General features: G+C 38.7%; 1 protein-coding gene across 2 annotated transcripts in view; it reads left to right on the plus strand.

Moving 5' to 3' along the window:
• The window catches only part of LOC106881243 (mitogen-activated protein kinase kinase kinase 1), a 251,732-nt gene that overhangs the window by 152,639 nt on the left and 81,593 nt on the right, over positions 1 to 17,500 (plus strand). For both annotated transcript variants that reach the window (XM_089356790.1, XM_089356789.1), the window contains exon 2: positions 12,684 to 12,810. In XM_089356790.1, the coding sequence (XP_089212916.1) occupies positions 12,684 to 12,810 (127 nt within the window). The remainder of the gene's footprint in view (positions 1 to 12,683; positions 12,811 to 17,500) is intronic.

Raw genomic sequence — 17,500 nt, forward strand, 5'->3', positions numbered from 1 at the left:
TGTTCAGCTATAATAAAAATTTTACATATATCTTACATATATATATGTATATATGTATATATGTATGTATATGTATATATATGTATATATATGTATGCATACATATATATACATATACATATACATATACATACATATTAAGAGAATTAAGAGTATGAAGACCGGGAAAGCCCCCGGCCCATCAGGAATCACTGCAGAGATGCTCAAAATATCTGGCAGTGTTGGCTATAGCCTAGTCACCCGTATTACGAACCAGGTGATACACGAAGGAGTCATACCCTATGACTGGTGTAGCAGCATCATAGTCAACTGCTACAAAGGTAAAGGGGACGCTTTAGATACAAATAATTACAGAGGCATCAAGCTGTTAGATCAGGTTATGAAAGTTACAGAGAGGGTCATAGTCCAACTAATTAGGGAGCGAATCAATTTAGATGAGATGCAGTTTGGGTTCGTGCCAGGTAAAAGCACTACTGATGCCTTATTTCTAGTGAGACAGTTGCAAGAGAAATACCTAGCCAAGGATAAACCTCTGTACCTGGCTTTCGTTGACATGGAGAAAGCCTTTGACAGGGTCCCCCGATCCCTTATCTGGTGGTCAATGAGGAAACTTGGGATAGAAGAATGGCTAGTGAGAGCTGTGCGAGCCATGTACAGAGATGCGGCCAGTAAGGTGAGGGTTGGAAATGAGTACAGCAATGAATTCCGGGTAGAGGTAGGGGTCCACCAAGGTTCCGTCCTCAGCCCCCTATTATTTACCATAGTCCTCCAGGCAATCACAGAGGAGTTCAAGACAGGTTGCCCCTGGGAGCTCCTCTATGCTGATGACCTTGCCCTAATTGCGGAGTCACTATCAGAACTAGAGGAGAAGTTTCAGGTGTGGAAGCAAGGTCTAGAATTGAAGGGCCTTAGAGTCAACCTAGCTAAAACCAAAATCCTAATAAGTAGGAAGGTAGATAAAACACAAACCCCTTCAGGTAGATGGCCCTGCTCAGTATGTAGAAAAGGAGTAGGTAGTAACTCTATAAGATGTACCCGGTGCAAGCTATGGACACATAAGAGGTGCAGCAACATCAAAGGCAGGTTAACTAGCAAGTTAGTTTTTGTTTGTGGCAGATGTTCAGGTGCAATAAAGACTGCAAACAAACAGGAAACAACTTCTATCTCATTCCAGGGTGAAAAACTAGAGGTAGTCGATAGCTTCCGCTATCTGGGCGACCAAGTTAGTAGTGGGGGTGGGTGCGCTGAAAGTGTAGCTGCTAGAATAAGAATAGCCTGGGCAAAGTTTAGAGAGCTCTTACCCCTGCTGGCGACAAAGGGACTCTCACTCAGAGTAAAAGGCAGACTGTATGACGCATGCGTACGAACAACCATGCTACATGGCAGTGAAACATGGGCTGTAACTGCTGAGGACATACGTAAGCTCGCAAGGAATGAAGCCAGTATGCTCCGTTGGATGTGTAATGTCAATGTGAATACCCGTCAGAGTGTAAGTATCTTGAGAGAAAAGCTGAACATTAGAAGCATCAGTTGTGGCGTGCAAGAGAGACGATTGCGCTGGTATGGACATGTGGTGAGAATGGAGGAGGATAGCTGCGTGAAAAAGTGCCACACCCTAACAGTTGAGGGAACCCGTGGAAGAGGTAGGCCCAGGAAGACCTGGGCTGAGGTGGTGAGGCAAGACCTTCGTACATTGGGCCTCACCGAGGCGATGACTACGGACCGAGACCTTTGGAAATGGGCTGTGCGTGAGAAGACCCGGCAAGCCAAGTAAGATCGTTGCCAGTGCCCCTGGACTGGTTCTTGTGCGGGTGGCACATGAGATGCACCATTTTGAGCGTGGCCGTTGCCAGTACCGCCTGACTGGCTCCTGTAGGATTTTCGAGCGAGATCGTTGCCAGTGCCCCTGGACTGGCTTGTGCGGGTGGCACATAAAAGACACCATTTCGAGCGTGGCCGTTTTCGTGCGGGTGACACGTAAAAGCACCCACTACACTCTCTGAGTGGTTGGCGTTAGGAAGGGCATCCAGCTGTAGAAACTCTGCCAAATTAGATTGGAGCCTGGTGTTGCCATCCGGTTTCACCAGTCCTCAGTCAAATCGTCCAACCCATGCTAGCATGGAAAGCGGACGTTAAACGATGATGATGATGATGATGATATATATATATATATATATATTCGTTGATAGATATATATGTATGCATATATATATATATATACATATATATATATATATGTATGCATACATATATATACATATATATACATATACATACATATATACATATATATATATATATATATATATATATATATATATATATATATATATATATATATATATATACATATATATGTATAGATTTCTATATATATCTAAATAGGTAAAGAGATGACAAAAAGAATAAACGATTATCTTATGAACTTCATTAGCTTACAGCTGTTTCTGCGCTGAAGTTCACTGCAGAAACAGCTGTAAGTTCTTTCTGCAGTGGCCTTGTAGTTGAGTGTCTGAGTAACACTTGATGACTTAATTGGGGCCTCGAATATGAAGTGCAATTTAATGAAGTTCACATGATGATCGTTTATTCCTTCATCTTCTCTTTTCTTATTACTGGTCTGCACTCAAGTAACATTTCATCCAGAGCCTTGTACCAAAATTTGAAACCGTTACTACTACTACTACTACTACTACTAATAATAATAATAATATTATTAAGTGAGCTAGCAGAACTGTTAGCACACCAGGCGAAATGCTTAGCAGTATTTTGTCCGCCTTTACATTCTGAGTTCAAATTCCGCCGAGGTCGACTCTGCCTTTCATCCTTTTGGGGTCGATAAATTAAGTACCAGTGATACACTGGGGTCGCTGTAATCGACTAGTCCCTTTCCCCAAAATTTTCAAGGCCTTGTGCCTAGAATAGAATTAATAATAATAATAATAATAATAATAATAATAATAATAATAATAATAATGGTAATAATGACCACGCACATATGGCTGTGATGCATGTGCCTGGTGTACCCTTATCAGACGGGTAGTCATGATGGGTATAATGGGCTTCGTATATTTTACCCCAGTGTCACTTTGATGGCATGCACTGCTCTCTCACTCAATAATAATAATAATAATAATAATACTTATTATTATTTTTATTATTATTATTATTATTATTATTATTATTATTATTATTATTATTATTATTATTCAGTAGTTTTTATTTTTATAACGTGCTTTCACTTCACTACCGAGCGCAGCTCTGTGTGCCTTGGCTATGTGCTGTGGTTTGCTGTGATGCTCTTATGGTTACTGTATTCAAAGTGTTTTGCGTATTATTATTATTATTATTATTATTATTATTATTATTATTATTATTATTGTTATTAAGGTAGCGAGCTGGCAGAATTGTTAGCATGCCGGACAAAATGTTAAGCAGTATTTCGTCCATCTTTACACTCTGAGTTCAAATTCTGCCAGGGTCAACTTTGCTTTTCATTCTCTTGGAGTCGATAAACTAAGTACCAGTGAAACACTGGGGCCGATGTAATTGATTAGTCCCCTCCCCCCAAATTTCAGGCCTCGTGCCTGTAGTAGAAAGGATTATTATTATTAAGGCAAAGAGCTGGTAGAATTGTTAGCTTAGCAGCAGTTCATCCGTCTTTATGTTCTGAGTTCAAATTCTACCAGGGTCGACTTTGCCTTTTATCGTTATAGAGTTGATAAAATAAATACCAGTTGTACACTAGGGTCAATATAAATGCCTATCTTTTCCTCCAAAGTTTCAGGCCTTGTGCCTATTGTATAGGGTGTCCACAAGGTCTGGGTACATGGAGTAAATAAAATCATAACATAAACAATTAAATATAAGAAATGATAATTTCTTAAAGTATGTGTTAATCCCCATGTACCCAGACTTTGTGGACACCCTGTAGAAAGGATTATTATTATTTTTAGGGTGGCAGGCTGGTAGAATCATTAGCATGTTTAGCAAAATGCTTAGTACCATACCTTCTGGCTCTTTACTTTCTCGGTTCAAATTCCACAGTGGTTAACTTTGTCTTTGATCCTTTTGGTGTGGGTCAATAAAATAAGTAGTGGATAAGCTCTGAGATCAATCTAATCAACTAGCCCCCTTCTTGATAAAAATTACTGACTTTCGAGCGAGATCGTTGCCAGTGCCCCTGGACTGGCTCTTGTGCAGGTGGCACATAAAATACACCATCTTGAGCGTGGCCGTTGCCAGTACCGCCTGACTGGCCTTCGTGCGGGTGACACGTAAAAGCACCCACTACACTCTCTGAGTGGTTGACGTTAGGAAGGGCATCCAGCCGTAGAAACTCTACCAAATCAGATTGGAGCCTGGCGTAGCCATCTGGTTTCACCAGTCCTCAGTCAAATCGTCCAACCCATGCTAGCATGGAAAGCGGACGTTAAACGACGACGATGATGATGATGATGATTGTGCCAACATTTGAAATGTTTAATTATTATTTCTGAGTTAACTCTATGTGAGAGTGTTAAACAGGAATAATTTCTCCTTGAGAACAAGCTACACTCGGCAGTCTCACGGTTCAAGGACTTATATTATGATTCTTGTCATTCCAAGCAATGTATATATATAGCCCTCTGCTGCAGCTCTATGCTACTTTTGAGTTGGAACTTGTCTAACCAGGATTTCAGATTAGTAGCTACCATTCTGAATATTCCACCTATGACTGAAATTACACTTGCTTCCTTAACCCTTTAAACTGGCCACATCCAGCCAAAATATTTTTTCTGTTTTATTTTCAAACTGGCCAGATCCGGCCTCTCACACCTACCCGACAATCTTAGTCTAAAAAAATATATAACCACTTCATTGAAATCTCGAAGCTACAAGATAATGCAGGATAAATTCAAAACAGTGTGAATAAGTAAGCATTGCTTGGCTCGGTGGTTAGAGTGTTGGGCTCACAATCATAAGGTAGTGAGTTTGATCCCCAGACCAGGCTGTGTGTTGTGTTCTTGAGCAAGACACTTTATTTCGTGTTGCTCCAGTTCACTCAGCTGTAGAAATGAGTTGTGACACCACTGGTGCCAAGCTGTATCGGCCTTTGCTTTTTCCCTTGGATAACATCGGTGGCGTAGAGAGGGAAGGCTGATATGCATGGGTGACTGCTGGTCTTCCACAAACAACCTTGCCAGGACTTGTGCCTCAGAAGGGGGACCTTCTAGGTGCAATCCATGTTTGTTCATATCTAAAGTGGGGTCTTTTACATTTGGCAGAATAATCTGAATGCTGCCGTTTCTTTTCTCAGTCCACTGTAGTTATCTTTTTTATTTTTATTTTTTATCGTTTATTTGTTTCGGTTATTTGATTGCGGCCATACTGCGGCACTACCTTGAAGAGCTTTTGGTCAAATGATTTAACCTAAGTACTTATTTTTTAAGCTTGGTACTTATTCTGTCAGTCTGTTTTGCAGAGCCACAAAGTTACAGGGATGTAAATACACCAACACTGGTTGCCAAATGGAGGTAGGGGACAAAGACACACACACACATACTCTCTCTGTCTCTCTCTCTCTGTGTCTCTCTCTCTGTGTCTCTCTCTCTGTCTGTCTGTCTCTCTCTCTGTCTGTCTGTCTGTCTGTCTGTCTCTCTCTCTCTCTCTCTCTCTCTCTCTCTCTCTCTCTCTGTCTGTCTGTCTCTCTCTGTCTGTCTCTCTCTCTCTGTGTCTGTCTCTCTCTGTCTGTCTGTCTCTGTCTGTCTGTCTGTCTCTGTCTGTCTGTCTCTCTCTCTCTCTCTCTCTCTCTCTCTCACACACACACACACACACACACACACACACACACACAATTAAGGAGAATGTGTGGTGGACAAAAGTGAACTGATTGAGGAAAGACACTGTCCTCTTCTATCAAACCCACATGGATTATTTTAAAGTTGCACTCGGAAACGAAAGTGAAGGTGGAGTGGGAAGTGCTCTCCACTTTCACTCGAGCTCGTTGAAGTGTGGATGAATCGTAGAACTGAGTGAATAGACTTACATAGCTAGATCAGAGAACAACAATTGAGGAAGGGCTTGTGCCCTTGTTGGTTAGTGTGACCCTGGATCTTTGGAGTTCTTTGATTGGCTCTAGCTGATGGTTCTCCTGTAACAGGACCATGCATCATAGATGTGTTCACATATTTTTTACATCTATCTTTATCTATGTACTTTTGTCTGAGTGTACTTCCTTCTCATTTCCTCCGCCTCCTCTCTCTTTTTCCCCCTAATTTTTTCTAATGTAATCCTCCCCCACACACACACACATACATGCACACAAATTGTAAACTGTTCTTGTAATGTCCTCTTGTCTCATGCCCCTGTGGCAAATGAATAAAAAAAAAAATCATTATTTTCGTTGTTTTTCTTGTTTGATGAATATGATCATGGAACAAAATATATATCAAACAGATGTTAAAGAAAAGAAAAAAGAATAACAACATGAGCCAAGCAAGAAGGGATGAACACAGACAGACACACACACACACACACACACACATAATTATCATACGCCTATAAATGATTATTACACATACACTACACCCACGCACATGATTAAACTTACACACAGATAACTACCAGACACACTTCACTACTGCACTACCACCACCACCACTGCCATCACCACCACCACCACCACCACCACCACCACTCCTGCCACCACCACCACCTCTGCCGCCACAACTGCCAACACCATCAAAATAAAGAAATCATTTAGGTTAGTGTTGTTTGTTGTGACTGGGGTTTGTTGGAGTCAGGCAGTTACAGCTAGCTCTCTCTGTATTAATGATATTGCTACAACTCATAGGTTTTTCCCACAAAAAAAAGAAAAAAAAAGACCAGACTTAAAAAAAAGAAAAATATGTGATTAATTGCCAAGATATATTGCAACCCTCTGCTGCCCCTTGTGACATCTCTCAATAATATTTATATTAAGGAGGTCTTGTCGCGTGGCAGTAGGGAACAAAAAAACACGCACATAAAAAAAATATGCCTTCATAAGGTGTGGTGGGAACATATTATTTTTAGATATTTTTATTTATTATTAATTACATTTTCAATTAATTTTAATTATATTATAATAAACATTAGGTGGCCAGCTGGTAGAATTGTTGCCACGCTGGACAAAACGCTTAGCAGCATTATCCTTGGTCTTTACGTCCTGAGATCAAATTCTGCCAAGGTCAACTTTGTCTTTCATCTTTTCGGGGTCGATAAATTGAGTACTAGTTGAGTACCAGTAAAAAGTAAGGTAAAGTCACCTTCTTGAGCATGCTGACTCATAAGGGCTGGTTTCATGGCGTATGCATTCCCAACTTGGACAGGATGCCAGCCCATTGCAGGATTACTCATTTTTGCCAGCTCAGTGGACTGGAGCAACGTGAAATGAAGTACTTTGCTCAAGAACACAACATGTTACCCAGTCCAAGAAGCAAAACCACAACCATACGATCATGAGTCCTACACTCTAACCACTAAACCACGTGCCTCAACTAGTTGAGGACCGAGGTCGATGTAATCTATTTAACCCCTTCCCCAAAATTTCAGGCCTTGTGCCTATAGTAGAAAAGATTTTACTAAACATTATTTTTCTCTGGCTGGGCGTACTTCATAATGATTGCTGTGGCTGGACGTACTTCATAATGATTGCTGGTTCAATCCCACTGAGGTCAGCTTTGCCTTTCATCCCTCCAGGGCCGATCTCAAAATTGCTTGGCACTTTAGACAAAATGCTTTGCAGCATTTCTTCTGATTTGACTCTTTCAATTGAAATTCCGCCAAGGTTGACTTTGCCTTTCATCCTTTTGGGACTGGTGAAATAAGTACCAGTTGAGCACTGGGGTCAATGCAATCAGTTGCCTCCCCCTTCCCCATAATTTTCTGATCTTGTGCCTATAATAGAAAGAGTTCTTCTTCTTCTTCTTCTTCTTCTTCTTCTTCTTCTTCTTCTTCTTCTTCTTCTTCAGGTGGTGGGGTGGCAGTATCATTAGCATGCTGGGCAAAATGCTTTGTCTTTCTGAGTTTAAAATTCCACTGAGGTCGACTTTGCTTTTTCATCCTTTCGGGGTCGATGAAATAAGTACCCACCCCGTCGCACCCCACCAACAATCTTTTCATTTCTTTTGGCATTCCTTATTTTTACTTTTATTCACCATTCTTTCTCTCCCTCTTTCTTTCTTTCTTTCTTTCCTTCCCATCTTCCTTTCTTTCTTTCTTTCCTTCCCTTCTTTCTTTCTTTCCTTCTTTCTTTCCTTCTCTTCTTCCTTTCCTCCCCTTCTTTCCTTCTTTCTTTCTTTCTTTCTTTCTTTCCTTCTTTCTTTCCTTCTCTTCTTCCTTTCCTCCCCTTCTTTCCTTCTTTCTTTCTTTCTTTCTTTCTTTCCTTCTTTCTTTCTTTCTTTCTTTCTTTCCTTCTTTCTTTCTTTCTTTCTTTCTTTCCTTCTTTCTTTCTTTCTTTCTTTCTTTCTTTCCTTCTTTCCTTCTTCCTTTCCTTCTTTCCTTCTTTCCTTCTTTCTTTCTTTCTTTCTTTCCTTCCTTCCTTCCTTCCTTCCTTCCTTCCTTCCTTCCTTCCTTCCCTTCTTTCTTTCTTTCCTTCCTTCCCTTCTTTCTTTCTTTCCTTCCCTTTCTTTCTTTATTTCTTCCCTTCCCTTCTTTCTTTCTTTCCTTCCCTTTCTTTCTTTCTTTCTTTATTTCTTTCCTTCCCTTCTTTCTTTCTTTCCCTCTTCCTTCCTTTCTTTCTTTCCTTCCCTTCTTTCTTTCTTTCCCTCTTTCTTTCTTCCTTTCTTTTGCTTTTGTTTTTGTCATTCTGGTCTTCGACTAAATCTTTTACGAGAGAGAAGGGAATGGAAGATCCAAGGTGGTGGATAGGGAGCTTCTATCACACAAATATCATACAGAAAACAACCTCTCTTCTTTCTTTACACACTGCTCTTCTCTCATCTTCCTCCCTTCCTCACTTGCCCCCCACCAAAAAAAAAACCCCGCCACAACCAATACCACTGCCTCCGAGAACAACACCACCACTACCACCGCAACTACAACATCATCATCACTGCCATAGCATGATTATTCATTTCATTCTTCGTCCTTATCCTTATTATTATTATTATTATTATTATTATTATTATTGTTGTTATTATTATCTCGAAGTGATGATGTCAGAATTCTTGTTATGAACTGGAGCAGAACGTGTCATCAATTTACAAACCAGAGGCTGAAGATGACAGACAGATATATACTCCCACATGCACATGTACCCACACGTTCACATGTATTTTTGAACATATGCGTGTGTGTGTGTGTGTGTGTATGCTTCTTTACTTGCATATACAGACATATATGTATCTCTATATACGTATATATATGCATACATATATGCACATACATATATATCTATATACATATATATATATATATATATATATATATATATATATATATAGTTTTAGGGAAAATAACCAATTTTCAAGAACTCATCGATGAAAATCCACTATCACATATAGAAAAATTAATAATTAAAAGCACAATAAATGAGTATAATATAAAGTAAAGTAAATATCATAAGATAAATATAATAAAAAGATTACACGTGTTTCATAACCAATTTTCAAATAGAAAAGAAATTTAAATCGATTAAAATCAATTGAAATTATCGAAAATAAGTTCTATTCAAAAATATAGCTACTCGTCAGATTGTAAGTAGAACAATAATTAGATATATATCTCAACCAACAATAAGTACCAAATGAATTAATATGAAATACTTATTATATAAAGATAGAAAAATTATTTAAAAAATATCATAATATCAAAATAATAACCATTCAATAATCATCCCTTCATCCATAATAATAACATGTATATTATATACAAAAAACATCTTACCTAAATTATCATTGTTTTAAATTATCATTGTTTTAAATACAAGTTGAACGAAGTTTAAGTTTAAAATAATAATGAAGATAAAATTAGTACATATTTAACCTGTGTAATAGTTAAAGCTATACTATTTAAAGCTAAAGACGTTTATTTAATTATGATTAAAGATCAATTGAATAATAGAAAAATACAAGATTATTTATTTCTACAAACGTAATAATAAAAAATATGAATGAAAAAATTATGAATGGAAAAAATTATGAATGAAAAAATTAGGAAAGAAAAAATTATTAAGAATAAAAGGTTAAACTTTATATATATACAAAGTTTTGATTTAAAAAAAAACTTTAACGATATTATAAACTATAAAGATTAATAATTAATCAAATAATATTAATCAAAAATAATCGAAAATATATCAACACTATTCCAATCGAAGTTCTAATATTATGTTGAAATTAAACTATAACTTCTAAATAATATAGTGTTAAATAAGTTATCTATTAAAATAATCTATAAAGAACCAAATGAATAGTATAAAAACAAGAATACATATTATTTTCAAATAGTAGAAAATCTTTAGCAAAGTGAAAACAGTACTTATCCAAATTTTTCCGTAATTCAAACTGAAAACTAAAACTTGCTCAAGTACACAACACACAACCCAGTCTGGGAATCGAACTCACTACGTCATGATTGTGAGCCCAACACTCTAACCACTGAGATGGGTAAAAGAGCTGTAAGAAGAACATCGATGAGCAACATCAGGGAATTGTTGATGGAGAGGAAGAATAACGTATGATCTTCTTAGAATATACATTTCAATATACACATGCATGCGCAGGTGTGGTTGCGTGGTAAGTAGCTTGCTTCCAAACCACATGGTTCCGGCTTCTGTCCCACTGCATGGCACCTTGGGCAAGTGCTTTCTACTGTAGCCTTTGGGGCCAACCAAAGCCTTGTGAGTGGATTTGGTGGACGGAAACTGAAAGTAGTTTGTTGTGTATATATATATATATATATATGTGTGTATTTATGTGTGTCTGTGTATTTATGTGTGTATTTATGTGTGTCTGTGTTTGTCCCTCTGCCATCGCTTGACAACTGATGCTGGTGTGTTTTTGTCCCTGTAACTTAGCGGTTCGGCAAAAGAGGCCGATAGAATAAGTACTAGGCTTACAAACAATAAGTCTTGGGGTCAATTTGTTTGACTAAACCCTTTAAGGTGGTGCTCCAGCATGGCCAAAGTCAAATGACTGAAGCAAGTGAAGGAATGCATGCATATCTATATTCATGCACGCACATGCACGTGCAGAGACTCAATGGTTTGGCAAAAAAAAATGAGCGATAGATTTAGTACAAGACCTAGGAAAGAAGTAAGTTCTGAGATCAGTTTGTTTGACTAAACCCTTCAAGGCAGTGCCCCAGCATGGCCATTGCTCTCAAGCTGGAACTAGTTAAAGTGTTATATATATATCTATATATATATATATATACAAATAGAGAGAGAGAGAAAGGAAGAGACTGATTGACAGATAGATGCACTGGTAGAGAGATAGACAGATAAATAGATAGATAGACAGATAGATAGATAGACAGACAGACAGACAGACAGACAGACAGACAGATAGATAGATAGATAGATAGATACATAGATACATAGATAGAGAGAGAGAGAGAGAGAGATGGATTGATAGATAGACAGACAGGCAGACAGATAGATAGACAGACAGGCAGGTAGATAGATAGCTGCCAGTCACATAGGTTTTGAGTTTAGTCCTACTGCATAGTATCTTGGGCAAACGTCTTCTGTTATAATCCCTAGCCAACCAAAGTCTTGTAAGTGGATTTTGAAATGGATACTGAAAGAAGCCTAATGTGTGTGTGTGTGTGTGTGTATGTGTGTATGTGTGTGCGTTTGTTTCCTACACATGACATTGTGTGACAGTTGTAAATGCACATCAGATCACATTGACGCTGTTTCTTGTTTGAGGTCTTCCATGAAAATATATTTATATACATACATACATATATAATGAAGATCATCATCGTCGTTTAACGTCCGCTTTCCATGCTAGCATGGGTTGGACGATTTGACTGAGGACTGGTGAAGCCAGATGGCTACACCAGGCTCCAATCTGATTTGGCAGAGTTTCTACAGCTGGATGCCCTTCCTAGCGCCAACCACTCAGAGAGTGTAGTAGGTGCTTTTACATGCCACCGGCACGAAGGCTAGTCAGGCAGTACTGGCAACGGCCACGCTCAAAATGGTGTATTTTATGTGCCACCCGCACAAGAGCCAGTCCAGGGGCACTGGCAACGATCTCGCTCGAAAGTCCTTACACATGCCGCGGGCACAAGTGCCAGAAAGGCGACGCTGGGCACAGGTGCCATCACGATTTTGCTTTCGCTTGCCCCAACAAGTCTTCGCAAGCTGAGTTTCGTGTCCAATGAAGGAAACGATGTTGGCACGGGTGCCAGTCGTCGAATTTAACTTGATTTCGATTTCACTTGCCTCAACAGGTTTTCGCAAGAGGAGTTTAGTGTCCAATGAGGGAAGGTACACATAAGTGGACTGGCTGAGGCCTATATATATATATATATATATATATATATATATATATATATACACACTTTGGTTTTTAAAATTTTCTTTTAATTTTCATGCCGTTTAGTGTTAAGGGGGAATTAATTATGTGTTACATATATATATATAAAACAAAGGAAGTATAACATTTTCCATGCTATTTTACCTTTTCCTTTTTTCTTCTGAATTTTAGGTCTCATAAAGAATCAAAAAAGCACTCTCGAGAAGAAAAACAAACAGAAACCACAGCTAGTGACAAATCCAGAAACACCATTCCGCCTTGGAAAAAAGATCTTATTGAGAAAAAGAAGAAACCTTTTGTGAGTGTCTTTTGTAATTTTATTTATTTTTTACGGCATTGGTGGGGAGCAGTAGTTTTGTTGATTACAAATTTTTAACGAACCATTTATTGGTTCCTTGAATTTCTGACCCTAACACTGGACAAGGTAGCATCTGTACAACTCAAGCAGGACTGGTAACATTGTGGTCATCACTACCATTGTCATCGACATTGTTCTCCTCCTTGCCCTCTGCTTCATCGTTATCGTCATCATCCTCCTCCTCATTCTCATCCTCCTCATTCTCCTCCTCCTTCCTGTTCTCCTCTTTCTCTTCCTTGTTCTCCCTATTCTATTCCACATTCTCATTCTCCTCCTTGTTCTCTTCCTCTCCGCCTGCCCTTCTCTTCATAATCCTGCTTCCCAACCATGTTTTTTTTTAACGAGATGGGGCTCAATCTCCTTGTATGGCACCTTGGGTAAATGCTCCCTACTATAGATCTGGGATGGACAAAGCTCTGTGAGGAAATCCAATAGACAAAACTGAAAGTAGCCGATCATATGTTTGTGTGTGCATGCATGGAAAATGGATGTTAAACGATGATGATATATATAACAATATAAAACATGGAAACTTGTTCGTCCACAAGATTCATTTCCTCTTATTTCACAATTTTATACAGCATATTTTTATGGTCCTTATGACCTACACATAGACATTAAATACTAATCGATGCAGTTAGCCATAACCTGGGCAAGTGCCTTCTACTATAGCCTCGGGCCGACCAAAGCTTTGCGAGTGGATTTGGTAGATGGAAAACTGAAAGAAGCCCGTCGTATATATGTATATATATATATATATATATATATATATATATATATATATATATATGTGTGTGTGTGTGTGTGTGTGTGTGTGTGTGTATACAGGTTTGTGTATAAAGGTGGCATGCTGGCAGAGTCGTAACCATGTTGGACAAAATGCCACTGAGGTTAACTCAGCCTTTCGTCCTTTTGAGGTTGATAGAATAAGTATCAGTTGGAATAAGTATCAGATAGAATAAGTATCCCTAAAATTTCAAGCTTTTTGCTTATTGTGGAAAGAATGTGTGTGTATGTGTGTATACTTGTGCGCATGTGCATGTGTGTGCGTATATTGTGTGCATGTGTGTGTGTACTCTTGTCTTGACTTCACATGCTGGTTGTAAACAAGCATCACCATCATACAAGCAGTGTTGTTTGCTTCCAGTCTTTGCGTCAAAAACATGTCTGCTCGTGGACTTGAAAAGAGGTGAAAGTTTGCTGACAAGGAAGGCATCCAGCCACAGAAAAATCTATTTCAAAAAAAATTGTCTCTGAACCATACGAGTGTGAAATAGCAGATGTTAAAACAATTATGAAAGAATGATGATGATAAGTTAGAAAGAAAAAAAAGAGAAAAAAAAGATTATATTTATTCAATTTCTAATTTGTAAAATTAATTAAACATACATATTAATAACAGTCACTAAATTTTGAACTCGTCTTTTATGTTTTAATCTGTTTAAATTCCTTACTTTGGCAGCTATTCTTTTTATGATAACATAGATTACCATTTAATTCATATGATTAATTAATAAAAAAAAAAAAAATAATAATAATTAACCTTGTAAACAGTGCTACTCATTATTCATTACTGAATGAATGAATAAAGTTCAGTGAATAGTGAAACGTCCATATTGAATTTTTAAAGATTTAGTAGTTTTTTTTTAGTGAATCAAATTCACTTAGAAAAATTCATTTTGTTTTTCTTTCTATCAATATTTTATATTCAGTTTGATTTTTAAAAAAAACATAATGATAATTATAAAAATATTTCCTTTGAAATTAAAAAAAAAATATATAAAGGGAGATGTATCACGCATGCACACACACACGCACACACATATTCACACCCCTTCCTTGCAAAAAAAAAATGTTGCATATTTTAGACAGCTTTGATATGACAATGCAGGAAGATTGACACTTTTCAATAACATCTCTGACATATAATAGTCTCTCTCTGCTTGTTCATCTCTCTCTCTCTCTTTCTCTCTCTCTCTCTCTCTCTCTCTCTCTCTCTCTCTCTCTCTCTCACTTGCTTCCTATGAAATTTTGTGTATTTTGATACAAGCTCTAAATAGTAATTTGCTAACCTTATTTGATATAGCTATAATATTTAAACACCACCACCACCAACAACAACATAATATTGACAAAAACACTTCATTTCCCCATATCTTGTCTGATAAAACAAAAAATAATAACGAGTGGTTTTTAAATGGTTGTATTTGCTATATTAATTATCAGTGTTAAATAGCAATTTAAATGTGGAGCATTTTTCTGTGATTGATCCCTGGTATATGACAAAGTGAAAAAGATTGAAAACCACTGATTTGACTTAGGGCAGCACTACCTTCCCCAGACACTTGATGTAGGCCTCTGTGTTGAGTTTGAGACCATGTAGGAAAATTAATGGAGGCATAACGTCATGATCACAAGTGATCACTCCAAACTCCATGATGTTGACTGGATGTTTGATTTTTATCACTCTTGGTACATGTCCTCAGATTGGCACACAAACACTCTGAAATGTTCATTTTGGAGTTTCCGGTGCGAATGCCAAGCTGTACAGCGTCTCGTTTCCAAATTTCTGGCAGAGTGAATTGTGTCACAGTGCTGTTTATCTCACAGATGCTGCCCAACTGACTCTATAATACTCTGTAGTCGGCAAAATCAAAAACAAACAATGTGCATGCACGTAATTATGAATATAAAATGGCGACAATTTACCCATCGAAACCCTGTGTATAATGATGGCTACAAACTTGTGTTCGAGTATTGCTGTCACTTCATCAAAAGCCCCACACATGTGAAGAATATGATCAGCCATTTTTGTAACAGGTCTTACTTTCTTTTCAAGCGGTGCCTGTCCACTCTCTGGACAGCGACAACATGAACTCGAAAAGAAGAACTAGTCTACCTCATCAAATATTGTAAGTGTCCCAGGTTTTCCCACTGAGTCTCCTTCTCCTAGAGAGATGTTGTAACAACAGAAAAGCCTCCTTATCCCAGTGCACCAAGTCAGGTATTTCCACGTCCCCGCACATACATGCATACATACACATGTACACAAATTGTTGGAGGATCAGTTAGGAATATTTTGAATAAAATCGTAACTATCTCACATTCACTCATTTATTGCAGTTATCCTTCAGTTTTTCTAAGACCTGTAAAAGAACTTGGAAGGTTGGGTCTTTTAGCATTCAGATTACTCTACCAAAAGTAATGCTTATTTATTCATATTGTTTTGAATTAAATATACATTATCTCATAGCTTTGAGATTTCAATGCTGTGACTTGTTTATTTTTAGAATGACATTGTAGGGTGGGTGTGTGAAGCCTGATCCGGTCACTTTGAACTCAAAACATGTAGTATATTTGGGCCTGATATAGCTGTTTGAATACTAAAGAGTTAAACAAGTGTCCATCTACCCATCTCTGCCCACTGGAAGGGTTGTGGGAATAGAGTCCTTAGGTACTTCTCCCATAGGGTCCTATCAGAAACAACTGTCATTTGATTTTCTGGTTGGATTACCAGCTGTGACCAACCAAGACTATGGATGTTATCCAACCATCTCATTCCTGTTTTGCCCCTAGATTTCCTGCTGGTCGGCTCAGTTTGAAGAATCTGTCTTGCGATTCTTTCCTGCAACATTTTGAAGCTGTAATCTCTCAGTGCAGAGAAGTAGTGGCTCCAACATGGAGTGACCCCTATCTCCTGATCTCTGAGCCATGCACCCTGTTGAGTAATGTTATTCCAGAGAACCTTTGGAAGAACCCCATTTCTACTTTTTTTTGCTTGCTTTATGCTCTTGCTTGATGTGGTTTGGGGTCATCCCAGGTTAGTGGTCCTAGAGGTATCATCAAGCATAGAGTTAACCAGGTCTACCAGTGCTTCCCGTTGCTGGTGGTCCCATGCCAACCCCTCTGCATCTTCCACGGTGATGTCGAGCCTTTAGAAATCTTCCACTATCATGTCTAGGGCCAACCATCTGGTGCAGCGCCTGCCACGAGGCCTCTTCTAGCCTACAGCTGCTGCACCGAATGAAAGTAAAGCTCTGATAGGATGATCTAGTAGGAAATGGAGAACATGTCTGTACCAGTGTATACAACGGATAGCTATGAGGTGGGAGGCTGCAGGCTGCAGGCTGACAAGTGTGCGCATGCAGTTCTGTGTCTGAAACACAATGGTACCATCTGATGTTCTCGATGGTTCTCCAGCTTGTCTTGGACTTGGCAGGGTTCTCAGTTATGAGATCCTAACCTGATTACTGCTGCTTGTATTTGCAATCCTACACTTTTGGTCGTGGAGGCACAATGGCCCAGTGGTTAGGGCAGAGGACTCGCGGTCATAGGATCGCTGTTTCAATTCCCAGACCGGGCGTCGAGAGTGTTTATTGAGCGAAAACACCTAAAGCTCCACGAGGCTCCGGCAGGGGATGTTGGGGAACCCTGCCGTACTCTTCCACCACAACTTTCTCTCACTCTTACTTCCTGTTTCTGTTGTGCCTGTAATTCAAAGGGTCAGCCTTGTCACACTGTGTCACGCTGAATATCCCCGAGAACTACGTTAAGGGTACACGTGTCTGTGGAGTGCTCAGCCACATGCATGTTAATTTCACGAGCAGGCTGTTCCGTTGATCAGATCAAC

The sequence above is a fragment of the Octopus bimaculoides genome, chromosome 8 (assembly GCF_046866305.1).
Source record: "Octopus bimaculoides isolate indiv1 chromosome 8, ASM4686630v1, whole genome shotgun sequence".
NCBI lineage: Eukaryota > Metazoa > Mollusca > Cephalopoda > Octopoda > Octopodidae > Octopus > Octopus bimaculoides.